The sequence below is a fragment of the Trichechus manatus genome, unplaced genomic scaffold, assembly GCF_000243295.1.
Source record: "Trichechus manatus latirostris isolate Lorelei unplaced genomic scaffold, TriManLat1.0 scaffold00005, whole genome shotgun sequence".
Lineage (NCBI taxonomy): Eukaryota > Metazoa > Chordata > Mammalia > Sirenia > Trichechidae > Trichechus > Trichechus manatus.
The window spans coordinates 6538688-6557841 of record NW_004443941.1 but is presented as its reverse complement, the minus strand read 5'-3'; the positions used below and the strand labels follow the sequence as shown (position 1 = coordinate 6557841).

General features: G+C 40.7%; 2 protein-coding genes across 10 annotated transcripts in view; one reads left to right on the top strand and one right to left on the bottom strand.

Moving 5' to 3' along the window:
• The window catches only part of CFAP36 (cilia and flagella associated protein 36), a 34345-nt gene extending 20434 nt beyond the window's left edge, over positions 1-13911 (top strand). Inside the window, exons 6-10 of one of the 2 annotated variants that reach the window (XM_023735084.1) lie at positions 1977-2028; positions 11298-11400; positions 12444-12583; positions 12747-12836; positions 13538-13911. In XM_023735084.1, the coding sequence (XP_023590852.1) occupies positions 1977-2028; positions 11298-11400; positions 12444-12583; positions 12747-12836; positions 13538-13639 (487 nt within the window). In that variant the 3' untranslated portion in view covers positions 13640-13911. Of the gene's footprint in view, positions 1-1976; positions 2029-11297; positions 11401-12443; positions 12584-12746; positions 12897-13537 lie in introns of both variants that reach the window. The other variant, XM_004369450.2, reaches the window with a different exon arrangement.
• A 3282-nt stretch (positions 13912-17193) lies between these two features.
• Positions 17194-19154, bottom strand: part of PPP4R3B (protein phosphatase 4 regulatory subunit 3B) — a 67656-nt gene continuing 65695 nt past the window's right edge. For all 8 annotated transcript variants that reach the window (XM_004369448.2, XM_023735037.1, XM_004369449.3 and 5 more), the window contains one exon: positions 17194-17845. In XM_004369448.2, the coding sequence (XP_004369505.1) occupies positions 17750-17845 (96 nt within the window). In that variant the 3' untranslated portion in view covers positions 17194-17749. The remainder of the gene's footprint in view (positions 17846-19154) is intronic.

Genomic DNA, 19154 nt, shown 5'->3' with positions numbered 1-19154 from the left:
TGGCTCAAATAGTTAAGCACTCAGCTCCTAACTGAAATGTGGGCAGTTTGAGTCTACCCAGAGTTGCCTTGAAAAAAAGGCCTGGCAATCTGCTTCCAAAAGGCCGGCCATCGCAGAACCTCTGGAGCACAGTTCTACTCTTAAACACGTGAGGTTGCCATGAGGTGCAATCAGCTCAACTGGTTTTAGGTATAAAATTTCCTAACAGAAAAAATTATTTTCAGATGACTCATAACAGATCAGCCCAAATGGGAGGGTCTTCTTTTGCTCCCATTGTAGAAATAGGAAACTAGATCCCTTGGGAACAAGTTGCAGTAGACTCACCCTGTTCCTGGAAAGGGATGAATAGTGACCTGAGCTGAGCAGGGTATCCCATGGCTCAGTGTTGGGGGAGGCTTATCCCAGGTCTCTCACAGGAGGGGCATCCAAACTGCCACAGACTGAGGAGCTGGAGGGGTGGCAGGTAACCCGCAAGAGAAGGGGAGTGGGAGGTGTCTGTCCCAAATGAGTATGTCGCCATCTCCTCGCCCCAGCTACATGACTCAGCCTGGCAGGGAGCGTGCAGCTCACTAAAGGGGCCCACACGGAACTGAGAAAGGTCAGCAGGCATTTCCTTTTCCCGTGGGCCTGTTGCCCTGCCCGCTGTGGGAGTTTTGGGAGGGAGGTGGAATGTGCCTCATTGATAAATCCCCCAGTGATGTACTAGGTTTAGGACAAAAGGATACCTGCAGCCACCGTGTCACTTGCAGAACGGGGCTTTGCCTTTGCAGGCCCTTCTCTGCACATGTCCATCTTCTGGCATCCTGTAGTGTCCCCGCCTGCCCACCTCCAAAGCAGAAGAGAGGGATGGTGCTTAGGGGATGGGCCTGGTTGGGAACTAAGGAAGGAGCTTCAGGAATTAGTGCTTAATATCAGGGATTTGAGTGGTAGTGGGGAGGGAGGCAGATGTGCGGCCCTCAGTAGTCTACTGAACCGAGCCCTTTCCTGCCAGATCTTAGCTTCCATTGCGGGGCAGACTGGGGCCTGGTCCCACACGGAGTGATTGCAGGTTTAAAGCCGTGAGGTATTTGGTACTAAGTTTAGAGGACTGATAAAGTTTTGAATTGGATTGGTTGCACCTGATGATTGATTTGGTAGTCTGAAAACTGATCAGCACTGTACTTTCAGATTTTATTTTCCAAGAGCTTTTGAGGAGGGTGACTGCAGTGAAGGGGTCCCTGGGGGGTGCAGACCATTAAGCGCTGGACTCCTAACAGTAAGGTTGGTGGTTCAACCCCCCCCGAGACATCTCGGAAGTAAGGCCTGGCCATGTGCTTCTGAAAGGTCACAGCCTTGAAAACCCTTTGAAGTAGTTCTGCTGCACACTTGGGGTCGCCGTGAGTTGGAGTCAACTCAGTGGCAGCTAACAGCACCAACTGCAGCGTAAGACATGGCCAGGGCACTTAGTGACCAATGTGCACGAGGATTAATTTAGTGTTTTCCTAAATCAGACTGCCTCAGTCAGCAGTTTATAAAAGTTGACAGGGCTTTGGCACAGTAGCATCAGAAGTGCTTTGGGATGGCTCAGATGCCAGTGGAAGAGCTAGAATGAGGGGAGAAATGGATCGCATCAAGAGAGGTAGAACTGATCTCAGAGATGGAGATCAAAGGCCATATTAATGGGATTCATCATTCAGATTTCAGTTTAGGATTTCCAGCGTGTTGGTCTTTGTTCAGCTAGGGGTCATTCACATTTCCTGAAGAAATGGATAAACCTGTGTTTTATGTTACCAGTGATATTGTGCTGTATCTCCCTATCTGTGTCTTTCACAGTTGATTCTAAGCTGCCTTATAGCAAGGCCTGATTATTTTCCACCTCTGTAACCAGCATCCCTTACGTGTATTGTACGTTTAGGCTTAAACGTGGGCTGGTTGAATATTTGTTCTTTGACTAGAAAAGAAAACGTACTTTTCTACCTTGTGTTTGTATATTTCAGAAAATCCAAAGAGGAATATGACCAGGAGGAAGAAAGGAAGAGAAAAAAACAGGTGCCTGCAGACCATATTAATATAACAGAAATATTTCATTGCTCTTATCTCTTCCAAAGTTTATGCCTAGTTTTGGCTGTTCAAGTTTAAGCTCATGTAGAACTACACAGTTTCTCAGAGATTCATATTTTCTTGGCAAGTCTAAGCATTTATATTTAACTTTTACCTATGAAGAATTAATTTTTTTTTTATTGTGCTTTAAGTGAAAGTTTACAGTTCCAGTTAGTTTCTCATACAAAAATTTATACACACATTGTTGTGTGACCCTAGTTGCTCTCCCTATACTGTGACAGCACACTTCTCCTTTCCAGCCTGGATTTCCCCTGTCCATGCAACCACCTCCTGTCCCTTTTTGCCTTCTCATCTCACCTCGGGACAGGAGCTGGCCATTTAGTCTCATGTATCTACTTGAGCTAAGAGGCACTGTCTTCAGGAGTATCATTTTATGCCTTACAGTCCAGCCGAATCTATGTCTGAGGAGTTGGCTTTGGGAATGGTTTCAGTTCTGGGCTAACAGAGCATCCAGGGGCCATGTCTTCCAGGGTCCCTCCAGTCTCAGTCAGACCATTAAGTCTGGTCTTTTTATTAGAATGTGAGTTCTGCACCCTACTTTTCTCCTGCTCCATCGGGGACTCTCTGTTGTGTTCCCTGTCGGGGCAGTCATTGGTGGTAGCCGGGCACCATCTAGTTCTTCTGGTCTCAGGCTGATGGAGTCTCTGGTTTATGTGGCCCTTTCTGTCTGTTGGGCTAATGTTTTCCTTGTGTCTTTGGTGTTCTTCATTCTCCTTTGCTCCAGGTGGGATGGGACCAACTGATGCATCTTAGATGGCCACTCGCTAGCTTTTAAGACCCCAGACGTCACTCACCAAAATGGGATGCAGAACATTTTCTTAATAAAGTTTATTATGCCAATTGACCTAGATGTCCTCTGAAACCTTGTTCCCAGACCCCTGCTCCTGCTACTCTGTCCCTTGAAGTGTTTGGTTGTATTTAGGAAACTTCTTAGCTTTTGGTTTAGTCCAGTTGTGCTGACTTCCCCTGTATTGTGTGTTGTTCTTCCCTTCACCTAAGATAATTCTTATTTACTATCTGGTTAGTGAATACCCCTCTCCCTCCTTCCTCGCCCTCGTAACAATCAAAGAATATTTTATAATAGTGGTCTCACACAATATTTATCCTTTTGCGACTGACTAATTTCACTGAGCATAATGCCTTCCGGATTCATCCATGTTATGAGATGTTTGACAGATTCATCGTTCTTTATTGTTGCATAGTATTCCATTGTGTGAATATACCATAATTTGTTTATCCATTTGTCCACTGATGGGCACCTAGGTTGTTTCAACTTTTTGCTATCACGAACAGTGCTGAAGTGAACATGGGTGTGCATATATCTCTTCGTGTGACGGCTTTTATCTCTCTAGGATATTTTCCTAAGTGTAGGATTGCTGGATAGTATGGTACTTCTATTTCTAGCTTTTTAAGGAAGTGCCAATCGATTTCCAAAGTGGTTGCACCATTTTACATTCCCACTAGCAGTGTATAAGTGTTCCAGTCTCTCCACAACCTCTCCAGCATTTATTATTTTGTGTTTTTTGGATTAATGCTAGCCTTGCTGGGGTGAGATGGTATCTCATTGTAGTTTTGATTTCCATTTCTCTAATGGTTAATGTTCGTGAGCATTTCCTCATGTATCTCTTAGCCACCTGAATGTCTTCTTTGGTGAAGTGCCTGTTCATATCCTTTGCCCATTTTTTAAATGGCTTATTTATCTTTTTGTCGTTGAGGTTTTGCAGTATCTTGTAAATTTTAGGGATTAGATGCTGATCGGATTTGTTGTAGCCAAAAATTTTTTCTCAGTCTGTAGTTTGTCTTTTTACTCTTTTGGTGAAGTCTTTTGATGAGCATAAGGGTTTGATTTTTAGGAGCTCCCAGTTATCTAGTTTCTCTTCTGGTGTCTGTGTATTGTTAATAATGTTTTGTATTCTGTTTATGGCATGTATTAGGGCTCCTAGCGTTGTCCCTATTTTTTCTTCCATGATCTTTATCATTTTAGATTTTATATTTGATCTTTGATCGATTTTGAGTTAGTTTTTGTGCGTGGTATGAGGTATGGGTCTTGTTTCATTTTTTTGCAGATGGATATCCAGTTATGCCAGCACCATTTGTTAGAGAGACTTGTCTTTTCCCCAATTAATGGACTTGGAGCCTTTGTCAAATATCAGCTGCTCATAGGTGGATGAATTTATGTCTGGATTCTCAATTACGTTCCATCGGTCTGTGTATCTGTTGTCGTACCAGTACCAGGCTGTTTTGACTACCGTGGCGGTATAATAGGTTCTAAAATCAGGTAGTGTGAGGCTTCCCACTTTTTTGTTCTTTTTCAGTAATGCTTTACTTATCCGAGGCCTCTTCCCTTTCCCTATGAAGTTGATGATTTGCTTCTCCATCTCATTAAAAAATGCCATTGGAATTTGGATTGGGATTGCTTTGGGTAGAATAGACATTTTTCACGTCGTCAAGTCTTCCTATACATGAGCAAGGTATGTTTTTCCACTTATGTAGGTCTCTTTTGGTTTTTTACAGTAGTGTCTTGTAGTTTTCTTTGTATAGGTCTTTTACGTCCCTGGTTAGATTTATTCCTAAGTATTTTACCTTCTGGGGGCTATTGTAAATGGTCTTGATTTGGTGATTTTCTCTTCCAGGTTGTCTTTGTTGGTGTGGAGGAATCCAACTGATTTTTGTATGTTTATCTTGTATCCTGATACTTTGCTGAAATCTTCTATTAGTTCCAGTAGTTTTCTTGTGGATTCCTGGGGGTTTTCTGTGTATAAGATCATATCATCTGCAAATAGAGATACTTTGACTTCTTCCCTGCCAATTTGGATGTCCTTTATTTCTTTTTCTAGCCTAATTGCTCTGCCTAGAACCTCCAGCACAATGTTGAATAAAAGTGGTGATAAAGGGCATCCTTGTCTGGTTCCCATTCTCAAGGGGAATGCTTTCAGACTCTCTCCATTGCGGATGGATGTTGGCTGTTGGCTTTGTATAAATGCCCTTTATTATGTTGAGGAATTACCCTTCTGTTCCTATTTTGCTGAGAGTTTTTTTTATCATGAATGGGTGTTGGACTTTGTCAAATGCCTTTTGTGTATCAATTGATAAGATCATGTGTTTCTTGTCTTTTGTTTTATTAATGTGATAGATTACATTGATTGTTATTTTAATGTTGAAACATCCCTGCATACCTAGTATGAATCCCACTTGGTCATGGTGAATTTTTTTTTTTGATACGTTTTTGAATTCTATTGGCTAGAGTTTTGTTGAGGATTTTTATGTCTGTGTTCATGAGGGATATTGGTGTGTAATTTTCTTTTTTTGTGATGTCTTTACCTGGTTTTGGTATCAGGGTTATGTTAGCTTCCTAGAATGAGTTTGGGAGTATTCCACCCTTTTCTGTGCTCTGAAATATCTTTAGTCGTAGTGGTGTTAACTCTTCTCTGAAAGTTTGGTAGAATTCTCCAGTAAAATGGTCAGGGCCAGGGCTTTTTTTGTTGGGAGTTTTTATAAATTACCTTTTCAATCTTTTTTTTTTGTTATAGGTTTACTTAGTTGTTCTGCCTCTGTGTTAGTTCAGGTAGGTAGTGTGTTTCTAGAAATTTGTTCATTCCATCTAGGTTTTCAAATTTGTTGAAGAGTACAGTTTTTCATAGTATTCTTTTATGATTCTTTTAATTTCAGTTGGGTCTGTTGTGGTATTGCCCATCTCGTTTCTTATTCAGGTTATTTGCTTCCTCTCTTGTTTTTCTTCTGTCAGTTTGGCCAGTGGTTTATCGATTTTGTTGATCTTTTCAAAGAATCAGCTTTTGGTCTTGTTAACTCTTTCAGTTGTTTTTCTGTTTTCTGTTTCATTTAATTCTCCTCTAATTTTTATTATTTGCTTTCTTCCGGTGCCTGAGGGCTTCTTTTGCTGCTCTGTTTCTATTTTTTCGAATTGTAGGGTTAATGTTTTGATTTTGGCCCTTCCTTCTTTTTGAATGGGTGCATTTATTGCTATAAATTGACCTCTGAGCACTGCTTTTGCTGTGTCCCAAAGGTTCTGGTAGGATATGTTTTGATTCTGATTTGATTCTGTGCATTTCTTTATTCCATCTTTAATTTCTTCTATAACCCAGTAGTTTTTGAACAAGGTGTTGTTCAGTTTCCATGTGTTTGATTTTTTTTCCTTGCTTTTTCTGTTGTTGATTTCTACTTTTATGGCTTTATGGTCAAAAAAGATGCTTTGTAATATTTCAGTGCTTTGGATTCTGTTAAGGCTTGCTTTATGGCCTAATGTGTGGTCTCTTCTGGAGAATGTTCCATGTGAGTTGGAAAAGAAAGTATACTTGGCTGCTGTTGGATGGAGTGTTCGGTATATGTCTTTGAGTTCAAGTTGGTTGATTGTGGCATTTAAATCTTCCGTGTCTTTATTGAACTTGTTTCTGGATGTTCTGTCCTGCACTGAAAGTGGTATGTTGAAGTCTCCTATTATTGTGGAGCTGTCTCTCTCTCTTTTCAGTGCTGTTAGAGTTTGTTTTAGGTATATTGGAGCCCTGTTGTTGGGTGCATAAATGTTTATTATGGTTATGTCCTCCTGGTGTATTGACCCTTTAATCACTACATAGTGTCCTTCCTTATCCTTTGTGGTGGATTTTACTTTAAAGTCCATTTTGTCAGAGATTAATATTGCCGCTCCTGCTCTTTTTTGAGTGTTGTTTGCTTGACATATTTTTTCCATCCTTTGAGTTTTAGTTTGTGTCTTTAAGTCTGAAGTGTGTCTCTTACAGGCACCAGATAGACGGATCGTGTTTTTTTATCCATTCTGCCACTCTCTATCTGTTTATTGGTGGATTTAGTCCATTTACATTCAGTGTAATTATTGATAGGTATGAGTTTAGTGCTGTCATTTTGATGTCTTTGTGTGTTGTTGACAATGTCTTTGTTCCACATGATTTTCTGTGCTGAGTCATTTTTCTTTATTTTTTTTTCATCTTTTTCATTTAGTTGATTTTGTATTTGCTGAGTCTTTATATTGTTTTTTATTTTCATGTGTAGGATTGTTAGTTTCCTTTGTGGTGACCTTAATATTTACTCCTAATTCTTCTAAGTTTAAACCAATCTTTTATTTCTTTATATCGCCTTGACTTCCTCTCCGTGTGAAAGATCTATGATGACAATTTTTTTGCCCCCCTTTCTTGTTTTAATGTTGTCATCTTTTACACATTGATGTCTGTTTCCCTATTTACACAGTTTTAGCTTTTATTTTTGTGACTTCCCTATCTGGATTTGTATCTGGTTGCTCTGTCCTGTGTTCTAGTCTTGGGTTATTATCTGATGTTACTGATTTTCTAACCGGAGGACTCCCTCTAGTATTTCTTGTAATTTTGATTTGCTTTTTGCAAATTCCCTACACTTCTGTTTATCTGGAAATGACCTAATTTGGCCATCATATTTGAGAGACGGTTTTGCTGGGTATATAATTCTTGGCTGGCAATCTTTTTCCTTCAAGTCTTTATATAGATGTCATTCCATTGCCTTCTTGCTTGCATGGTTTCTGCTGAGTAGTCCGAGCTTATTCTCATTGACTCTCCTTTGTAGATGACTTTTCGTTTATACCTAGCCACTCTTAAAATTCTCTCTTTATCTTTGGTTTTGGCAAGTTTGGTGACTTTCTTTTGGAATCTACCTTGTGTGGGGTTCGATGAGCATCTTGGATAGATATCTTCTCATCTTTCACGATATCAGGGAAGTTTTTTGCCAATGAATCTTCAACAATTCTCTCTGTATTTTCTGTAATCCCCTCCTTCTGGTACTGCAGTCACTCCTACGTTATTCCTCTTGATAGAGTCGCACATAATTCTTAGAGTTTCTTCATTTTTTAAAATTCTTTTTTCTGATTTTTCCTCAAATAAGTTGGTGTCAAGTGCTTTATCTTCATTCTCACTAATTCTGACTTCCATTGCCTCAATTCTTCTTCTATGACTTTTTATTGAGTTGTCTAATTCTGAATTTTATTGTTAATCTTCTGGATTTCTGTTTGCTGTCTCTCTATGGATTTTTGCAGCTTGTTAAATTCGTCAGTTCCTCTTCTCTGCTTAAGTTTTTCCTCTGTTGCTTTGTCTATATGTTCCTTGGCTTGTTCTGCGTTTAGCCTGATCTCCTTTCTGAATCTCCTGAAGAGTTCTGTATATTAATCTATTGTATTCTACCTCCGGTAATTCCAGGAAGTTCTCTTCCTCTAGAAGATTTCTTGATTCTTTCTTTTGGGAGCTTGCTGAAGTCATCATGGTCTACCTCTTTATGTGATTTGATATTGACTGTTGTCTCCGAGCCATCAATAAGTTATTCTGTTTATTTTATGTTTGCTTACTGTGTCCTAGTTTCTTGTTTTGTTTTGTTTCGATATGCCCAAATAGGCTGCTTGTGTGAGCTAGTTTGATTATTGGTACCTTTGAAGCTCTAACGTCCTGTCACCAGGTGGTTAGATCTGTTACTAGGTACGTCAGCCCAGGAGTCTGTTTACTTTTGTTGAATAGATTCAGCTTTGGTGTCCAGACAGTTGGTCACCAAGTTTGTGGTGCAGGCTCTCACCTACAGTCGTAGATGAGCAGGGCAATTTGAGTAGGCACAGGTATCTGGCTGCAGTAGAGGGTCACGCGCTGAGCAAGGCAGGGGGCTGACGACTGCCCGAGTGGGAGGAAAGCGTGACCCTGTTCCCTAGAGTGTGTAGGTGAGTGAGTTTTGCAGCAGGACTCTGGGCAGCAGTGCTGTTGGCTGTAAGGACTGGTAGGCACCACTTATTCTTGGACCCCTGTTGCAGGTGGCTAGGTGGCGTGGGTGGAGCCACCAGTCCTCAGGCGCCTGATGTAGGTAGGTGAGAACCCTGCTTAATGGTCAGGGTGGTATCAGATGTCATGAATCTGCCACTCCCCCATTTAGCTGATACAGTTGAAGTTAGGCTTCAGGTATATACCCTGTTGTACTGTTCTAATGAGGGCCTACACTGGTGAAATGGGCCCACACAAGTCTGTGCAGGGGTGAAAGTCACTCAAAGGCATGGACCCCTTACGCCTGTGCCTAGGCAAAGGAGCTGTGCCTGCCCTGAGTTCCTGGCTTAGTGGAGCTGGCAGATTATTTTTCCCTGTTTGTTAATTTGTTATCTCTCAAAGGCCGGGAGAATGGCTCAGGGTGCTTGATAGGTCCTACATCCAGCCCAGGGGACACGGCAATTGTTGAAGCCGGCCCAGGACCTGGTGCAGAGCGGGGAGGAGGCACGTAAATGGGAGAGAGGTTCTTCCCAGATGGGGTGTTTTTTGATCCACGAGGTGGATAAGAAGCACGTACTTATCTTTTGTCAACTGAGCACTGCTTTTCACTGGTTCTGGAGGCTCGAGTAGACTCTCCGCCGCTTGGTCTCTCTTGATGTGGAAAACACATCCCGAGTGCCACTATTTGCCTCACTGTGCACACCAGCCGATCTGGCCTGCAGGGTGCCAGTTCCTGCCAGGTCAGTTCTGGCAGCTTCTTGCTGCTTCTGAACTGTCTCAACTTCCCCCTGCCATTCAGTCCGATTCCTCAACTTTGCCTTTGATGTTCAGGTTCCCTAGATTGTCATACATAATTGATTCACTTGTTTTTTTCGGGTCTTTTGTAAGAGGAACCACAGGAAGCGTCTGACTACTCCACCATCTTGGCCCTGCCTCCTGTTTATGATTTCTTTTAGGTTATAATTCATCCAGCAACCTACCTTCTAAATTCCATGATAAAGACCAAAAGTATTAATTCCAAAAAACTGTAACAGCATTTATATTTTCAGAGAGTTCCTAATAAAAATTGCCCTCATTTTATGAACAAAAGAGTATTAAGAAAAATATTTTACTTCCCCGCTCCATGACTCCCTTACTGTTTTGAAACAGCAAGTACAGCTACTATAGAAGGTCCCCTGCAGCCCTTCCCATTATCATATTAAAGCACAGTATTCAATATCACATTTACTGGCACACTGTTCTTCCACTAAGAAACATCTCCATAAAGCACCTGACATTTCCTAAGGGTAAATTAAATTGAGGTGAGGGAACCTAATTTTTATTCCTTCCTCTCCCCTTTTCTAGCTGCCTCTCTCTTTACACATCTTCCCAATGTCCCTGAACGGGAAGGGAAACTTAATATAACCTCTCCCTCAATCATTGGAAAGTAATTGCCTTTTCTCCCTCCTCACTCATGGCGTACATATGTTCTCCTATCTTTTCACTGTCAGCTTCTGTGAAAAACCTATTTTACTCCAAGGTACCCAGTGCAGAGCAGAAGAGAGACATTTTAGGATTAAGAGGTAGTTGAGTAAATCTCTTTTTAGTAAATGGAGACAAAGTTCTTAGATGTTAATAAAGATTTTTTAATATAAAGGGATAGAACAGAAACCAGTTCAAAACTGTTACCAGAAGACAGTAGTACTAACTCTCTAATTTTTAAGCAAACTACATTAGGTAGGTACATCAGCTTCTTGAATAATACTATGTTTTAGGGACATATGATTATTTTTATGGTTTTTTTCCCTTGGCTTTTTGTTATGGAAAATTTTAAACACATGAAAGTAGAGAGAGTAATAATAATAACCCCACGTATCCAGCATATAGGGACTTGTGCTTTAGATATTCATGAATTATCTAGTGAGCTACGTTGTGATGGGGTTTTCCTCTATTTTTAAGGAAAAATAAATGATCAGTTTACTTAGTTCTTTCCAACATTTAAATGATTTTTTTGGTGGAAAAACAGTATTCTGTTTTAAAAATGGCTATAAATTTGTGCCAACTTCAGACATTTCAGAATAGTGCTTTATAGATTATTTTCAGTGGAAAAGCACCTTATAATTCAGTAGTTTGGTTTCTCCTAGGGTATTTCCCAGGGTTATATTAAAGATCACATGACAAATATGGGTGAAGCCTGGGTTTTAACCCAGTTCTAGCTAAGTCTGAAGCCCTAACCTTAATAGTCACCCTTAGTGCTGCCTGATCTGAAATAGAATGTTTACCTACTTGGTAAAATAGGAGATATATAATGCTGGCAACTCTTAAAAACTTTGGAAAAATAGAACCTTTTGTTCATTATCTATTCAGTAGGTAGGTTTTGTTTTTCCTTTTTCCTTTTTTAATGTCTTTGGATGCCTTAAGTAGTGAATTATTGAAAATAAAATGTTTTTTGTTTTTTTGTAATTGTATTCTGGATTTCTGAAGTTATCAGAGGCTAAGACAGAAGGACCCTCAGTGCATGCTGGTGAAGCTACAAAAATGGATAATTTCCAAGGGGATGGTGAGCCCTTTGCACACCCACCCCCAGGTAAGGCTGAGGTGTATTGAACCTCTAATAATCTGAATATAGGTAGCATCGTTTTTATGTGGGTCTTTGCTTCTCTTACTCTGCTTGCTTTCATAGCTCATGTACTTACACTGAAAATGTTTTATCTTAAAAAAAAACAACAACAACCTTGTAATGAAAATGGCAATTCGAATGTTAATCCCCTTTCTTGGCACAGTCTCCTCCACATTGCTGGGAAATATCAAGCTCTTCTTCCAAATCCTCCTTGCTTTAGGAATCTTTACATTTTAATCTGTCAACAGGGTTTAGAGTTATCTTCAATATGTAATCATGAACAAAAATTGATAGTAATCGAAGTTACTCTTTCAGTACAGAAAATGGTAGCTTTATATTAGTTGTTTTGAAAATACAAGGTCACTTAGTTTTTACTTGCAAGCAAACATTTTGAAACCAGTTACACTATAGTGAGGAATTAGCGTGTTTATTTGGTGTACAAGTTGGAATCGACTCGACGGCAGTGGGTTTGGTTTGGCAACCTTGTGTTCCATTTTAGTGTAGTCTAATCTTCAGACAAGGATTATATCCTTTTGTATCTAGGAAACCAAACCCAACCCCTTGTCATCGGGTTGATTCTGACTCATAGCAACCCTATAGGACAGAGTAGAACTGCCCCATAGGGTTTCCAAGGAGCGCCTGGTGGATTCAAACTGCTGACCTTTTTGTTAGCAGCCGAGCTCTTAACCACTGCGCCACCAGGGTTTCCTTTGTATCTACAGTACCTTATAAATAGTAGACACTCAGTATTTGTTGAATTGTCATTAATCATGAGATAAGAAACTGTAAACATTTAAAAATAGTTGGTAGTGTTCAAGCTCCTTGAGGGCAGAGACTGTGTTTATCCTTCTCTTTCAGTGTCTGGCACAATGAAAGCACTAAATATATGTTGATTGAATGAATGTGAGAAAAAGCCAAGGATTAACATTAACTCATTCTGGTGAACCTAGCCTAGTATTTAGTATTTTCTTGTAATTTTCTAATTGGTCTCATTATCTAATTGCTGCCAGAAGTTGAAGTGCATTTTGCTAATCGGTCAGCACAACCCTTGGCAAGAAAGCTGGGAATGTTGCCTGAATCTTCCTCCCTCCCCCAAAGAGGACTGAAGATGCCTGACTTAGAACACGCGAGCGTGGAAGGACCAATAACAGTAAGTAAAAGACACGCCTTAGGAACTCAGCAAATGCAGAGCTCTGGGAACAAGCAGTGTGAGCAGCTGTACACTTGGCTGTTCGATGGAATCCGTCAGAGTCTAGGTGCCGTTCATCCTGTAGGCTTGAATTTACATCGTTTCCTTCTCTTGTCTGATCCAGAATTTATCAGCACTTGGAACAGAAGAGCTGCGCCAGCGAGAGCACTACCTCAAGCAGAAGAGAGACAAATTGATGTCCATGCGAAAGGACGTAAGGACTAAGCAGCTAGAAAACACTGAGCCCCAGGGAACACCTGCTGGGGAGGTCGAGGTATGACTGGCCTTGTGGCCTGTCAAAATTTGCAGATCTCAGAATCAGACCATGTGCAAGAAAGCATCAAGAGTGAATTTGGCTGGTAGACCCGTTCATGTTAACCACCCCACTAGTGCCAGCAGCTGCTTTTTCTAGGCAGGTGGATAATTGTGATCAGGATTCTTTCGGCAGAAATAAGTTTCACACGTTTTTTCTTGTTTCTTGCCCCGCTCTGAGTGCCTAACAGTCAGCAGTCTACTGTCCCTGAGCCTTTTGAAGGGTTTGAGATGTTTTATTGTAGAGCAGCATCAGGACCCCAGCCACCACCTCCCAAGAGGCTCTCGCCAGAGATCTTAGAGATTTAAGGAACCGAGTCTACATCTGGAGCCCTGGTTAAGCCAGTGTTAAGAGTTCGGCTCCTAGCCAAAAGGTCGGCAGTTCGAATCCACTAGCTGCTCCTTGGAGACCCTATGGGGCAGTTCTAATCTGTCCTGTAGGGTCGCTATGGGTTGCAGTCGACTGCATGGCAATGGAAAAGTCTGCCTCTGGCTTATCTTCTTACTGAAAATATCCTACTCTTTATTCGAGACAGGATGTTGGGAATTTTACATAGATGAGCCCATTTTCGACTGAAGCCACCTTTTCTCTCTCTTTTACAGGAAATGACAGAGAAACCAGAAATGACAGCAGAGGAGAAGCAAACGCTACTGAAGCGGAGACTCCTTGCAGAGAAACTTAAAGAAGAAGTTATTAACAAGTAATCACTTTATGAACAGTTCAGCAAAAGAGCAGTTCACATTTTCTTAAAAATAAATTATTTAATCCTTCAACTGTCGAGTTTCAAACATCCTTGAGTCTGTAAATGCCAGTGTAAGCTTATTATTACTATTTCAAACACTGGAAATGAGGCTGGTGGGGAAGGCGGCTACATATACTGCCCAAACCAAAGAACCCGTCGCTGTCAAGTCAATTCTGACTCCTAGGACCCTGTAGAACAGAGCACACCCGCTCCATAGCGCTTTCGAGGCTGTAGTCTTTATGGAAGCAGACCGCCGCATCCGTCTCCTGTGGAACAGCTGGTGGGTTCAAACCACCGACCTCAGCTGAGCACTTAACCACTGTGCCACTTGGGCTCCCTTATTCTGACCAGTTTGATACAAGTTTCTGGATACTGCTCTTGGAAACCCTGGTGGCATAGTGGTTAAGTGCTACAGCTGCTAACCAAAGGGTCGGCAGTTCAGGTCCACCAGGCGCTCCTTGGAAACTCGATGGAACAGTTCTACCTTGTCCTGTAGGGTCGCTATGAGTCGGAATCAACTCCAGGGCAATAGGTTCGGATTTTTTGGTTTGCTCTGTTGGAGAGGTTATAGAAACTAGTTGACAGCACATTTATTCTAACTTGGTTACTACTACCACGCTATGCTTTGTGCTAGGTACTTCGCATATAGTGGTCGCCTAGATGGACAGGGTCCCTACCCTCATGGGGCTAGTGAAGAAGGCCCAATGAACAAAGTCTTACAAGTACAGAGTGCTGCCTAGGCCTCCTTGAAAAAGAGTAGTTTCAGCTGACTGGAAGGCTAACTGCAGGGAGAGAAGGAACAGTTAAGGCCCTGTAGCAGGCAAGAATGAGGCTCACACTGAGGGGCTGCAGGGTTGGTGTGGCTAGAGCATCTTAGACTAAGGGGGCAGGGTGGGATGTGAAACAAGCGTGGTGCGTGCTGACTGTGCAGGGCCTGCAGGGAATGCAAGGACTGTAGATTTTCCAAGGGCAGAGGAAGTCACTGAAAAGTGGGAAACTACATCAGCAAAATTTTCATTTTAAAAAGACCTGTGGCTGTTGTGTGAAGACCGGCGGGTGGGTCGGGGTAGTGGTGGGCACACTGGAGGTGAAGCAGTCCAGTCAAGAGTAGCTGTCTTCAGTGGTGGTGAGGTGGGTTCTAGCAACACTTGAGGCTGCAGCAAACAAGACTTGGAAAATGGACGCGCAGGATGTTAAAAATACTCCATCGCGCACTCCTGCTAGAAAAGCTATCCTGAAAACCAATAAAGAGAACGCTGCCGTTGGGTAGAAGTCTTTCGTATGTGAAGAGATCTTGGAATAGTTTTCGGTAGTCTGTTTGCTCAAAGATTTCTTTCAGAAACTTCTAGTGTTCTGACATCCCACATTCACCCCCTTTCCTAGTTACAGGCAAGTCCTGATTCCATTTTATCTCCCGAGATCTACAATTATATATTGTAGGTAAGTTTTTAAAAAGGTATACCAAAATTAGTTTAACAGAATTCGGTCACTTTAGCTACACTAACCTTCAACCTGCAGAAAAGAAATCAGTACAGTTTTACTTTGTTCCATTTTCATCACTAGATGGACAAGAGGAAAAGCTAGTGATCAATAAAACACACAAGTCTGTTTTATGTAACTTTTTATTAAAAATAGTCTTTATATCAGATACAGTTTACAGATAAATTTTAAAAGGGCCTCAGGCACACAAATGTGGCCTGTGGCTCGCTCCATTGAGTGAAGATATAAAAACTCAGATGTGCCTGAGGGTAGTCATTTAAGCAGCAGCTAACCTGGACTCCATAGTTGTTCTTTGAAGGGATTATTTCAGTCTTGTCATACCACGGAGGGTGAAGCACACTCGTACGATGAAAACGGTTATCCTGCAATCCAAGAAAACATTCACATTTCTGCTCGAAGGAAAGGCTCCTATGATGATGATTTGAATGTTCGAGACTTGTGGCAGTTCTTCAAAAAGGAAAATTCACTCTTCGTAAGACATAAAGATAACACTTCCTACTGGGATTTCAGGTTACTTAGGACAAGTTACAAGTAGATGTTTTAGGCCTGGGCTTCTTAGATTACAAGAGGAAATTTAGTAAGAGCTCAGAAGAAAGAAGGGGCTTGATAAAACCTGCTTGAAAGAAAATGTATTCCTATGATAACTTTACGGATCTTAGTTTAAAATATCGTGAGTCACTTTCTTGATGAGGTGGAAGATCCTTTTCATTACGTGCGTCTTTAATCAGAGGTGAGGAAAACAGCTACTTTCTGTGGTGCTGATGCCCCGCGAGGTCCAGAGACTTGACTTGCCCGTAACCTTCCTTCTATAAGTAGTCACAGATGCTCGAGTACAACTGACCCTCGTTTACTTAGAATTCTTTTCACTCAGTCTGGTGTGCAACCTGCTGGTGTACAATAAATATCTATGGGTAGTTTTATTGGCTTTCAAAAGATCCTGTAAAATGGACAGATCTCAAAATGGGGTTAATTTACATTTACAACAGACCAAATAAAAGCAACGATCATGGACTTACAGGGTCACATTTTAATTCCTGAATTTTACAGTTCCGCATTAATATCACCACATGTATACAAATGGTGTAAAACAAGTACAGTGGTATTTTTAATACAAAATAAACATCTGTTTTATGGAAAAACTATACTTCATATCTACACAGACAGCCCATTTTTTCCAAACAATAGCCAAAATTAAAATTAACTACAAAATCTCCAAAACAGGGCAAACTGCTTCAGTTTAAGCTATTCCAGGAAAAACGGACCCATAACACATTACAAAGGTGACCTAAAGACTGTAGCTAGAATTACTGTTTTTAGCTTTTTTTTTTTCCGAATGCATTAAATTGTAGTTTGGGGATATTTTTTCTCACTTCAGCATGATCTCAGATCATAGGTGAGTAAAATAACATTAAAATATTTACAGTAAACTTGCTGTTCTAAAAATAAAACCTCTTAACAGTTTGCCTCGATTTATTATTTTAAATTCATTACGTACATGGAATGTGCTTTGACTCTAAAAAAGCAGCTTTCATATTACACCCTTGTTTGTTTATGGAAAAACTTTATGTGATGCATGCTGACTTTGACACTGAAGGAACTTCTTGGTCCAAAATAGCTTGTAGATATTAAGTGCCACTTAATCCAGCCCTATTCTTTGTATGTTAGTCTTTGTAAATTACCTTTTAAAACTTGCCTGCAGCTCTACAAGACAGACTTCACTAACAAAGCAGAAAATGACTTCAGAGTATCTTCCACAAAACATGGTTACTGGCAGGCAGCTGGAAACAGTCTGTTCGATTCACTACTCAGGTTTCTAGGGAAAGTCCTTTTGGAATATACTACTGTACTGCTGCTTGGCCTCTGTTATCTCTCAAAGTGCTGACTTTGAAGTTACGTTACAGAACACCGCCCATTTTGAATCTGGCTTGCTTGTTTTCGTTAAGATACATACTGAAAATTTCTGGTGTACAAAACTCAGCATGCCCCATAATACCAGGTGTACCTTCCCTCCAAATACCTCCCAGGCTGAATTTCTGTGAGATCTTCAAAGAAATGGTCCCAACAGCTTAATTTTGTTTTTTATGATAGTTGAACTTGTTTCCATAAAAATTTCTTTTAAAAAGAGGCAACTGATTAAAAGAACATGGCCAGCACCATTATACAAGTAATATTATTGGGTTTGCAACTAAAATTTTACCGTTGTTTCTAGATTGGATACCTCCTGGAGCAATCCTGCATTAACATTGCTTTATCGACCTCTTCCCTCCCGTAAACTGTCCCCAAACCTGAGACTTTCCTTGCTAAGAAGCTATCTTCCAGGTTAGGGTTACTAACCCGTTTTTTTTTTTTTGACAACCTGAAAGGCAAACCCCTTCACTACTAGCAAGCAATCAAGTTCCTGGAAAGCCTGGTTTTATACAGAACTAAACCCTCCTAGCTGATACACTGCGTGTTGCTACTCCTTGTATATTTATAAGTTCAAGTGAGAAAGCTTTCTGATTCAGACTTTCAGCTCATCGGACAGTGCAGCATTTTAGTAAGACCACATGTTGAGGGTTGCCCAGTAAAGACTTTATGAGCCAAGACGAGGTCTTTTCCTGGGGGATGTTTCTTCTTCTTCATCTTCCTCTTCATCATCTGGATAATCCACTAAGCCAACCAAACTTCCCTAATGAATTTAAAAAAAAGTATTTTTTAACATACATAACTTAAAAAAGAAAACAACTTGTTAGTAAAAACAGTCACTTTTAAAAATATTGAAAATCATTAAAATTTTCTTTATTATTTCATGTATCTGTTATTAGCAGGTGTATTTAGATTTGATAAAGGAACCACTTGAAGTTGTGAACATTTACTGAGAGCTGATCGGTGGGGCTCTTAGTTACCCTTAACTTTTCTACTCGGCTCTTGGATTTTTTTTCCTTTTTATTGTGCCTCAGGTGAAAGTTCACAGCTCAAGTTAATTTCTCATTCAAAAATCTATACACGTACTGTTCTGTGACATTGTCTGCAATCCCTGCAACATGACAGCACACTCCCCCTTTTCATTCCAGGTTCCTTGCCTCCATTCGTCCAGCTCCTGTCCTTTCCTGCCTTCCCATCCTGCTTTCGGACAGGAGCTGCCCATTTGGTCTCGTGTATCTGACTGAACTAAGCAGCACATTCCTCACGTGTATTATTTTTTGTTTTATAGTCCTGTCTACTCTTTGTCTGGAAAGTGGGCTTTGGGAATGGTTTCAGTTCTGGGTTAAAAGTGTCTGGGGATGGTAGTTTTGAGGGTTCCTCTAGTCTCTGTCAGACCATTAAGTCTGTTTTTTTAATGTAAATTTGAATTCTGTTCTACATTTCTCTCCTGCTCTGTCCGGGACTCTCTGTTGCATTCCCTGTCAGGGCGGTCACTGGTGGTAGCCAGGCACCATCTAGTTCTTCTGGTCTCAGCCTGATGGAGTCTGGTTCATTGGCTCTTGGATTTTTAATGATATATCACAATTCAATTTAATTTGATACCACTGTGGGAAAATGACATACTTCTCCAAACAGTAGGACTCACAAGGAATCAGACTCTGGAGCCGGAAAGGGCCTTGGAGACGAACAAGTCCATTTCTCTTATTTTACACTAGAGAAGATAACAGGCAGCCAGTGACAAGAAGTCTCCTTGTTCATCATGTATATATTTCATCACTAAACACGTCTTTGCTTTTGTTCTACTTTTGAACAAAATAGTTTAAATGGCTAAAGATAATAAACTTACCAAATGGTTTCTAAAAACTAATGACTAAAAAATTAAGTGCTAGCAAAAAAAAAATAAGGATAAGGTAATTCAGAGTTTTGGCCTTTTTATGAGTAATAAAATGCAAACTTTGAAAATCCTATTAAAGCTTTAGACTCCCTACACAGAAAATGACATGTCCACAAATGTTTGCATTCATTCTGAACCAATCCCATGAAGCCTATTCATATGTCCTACAGGTTAAGGG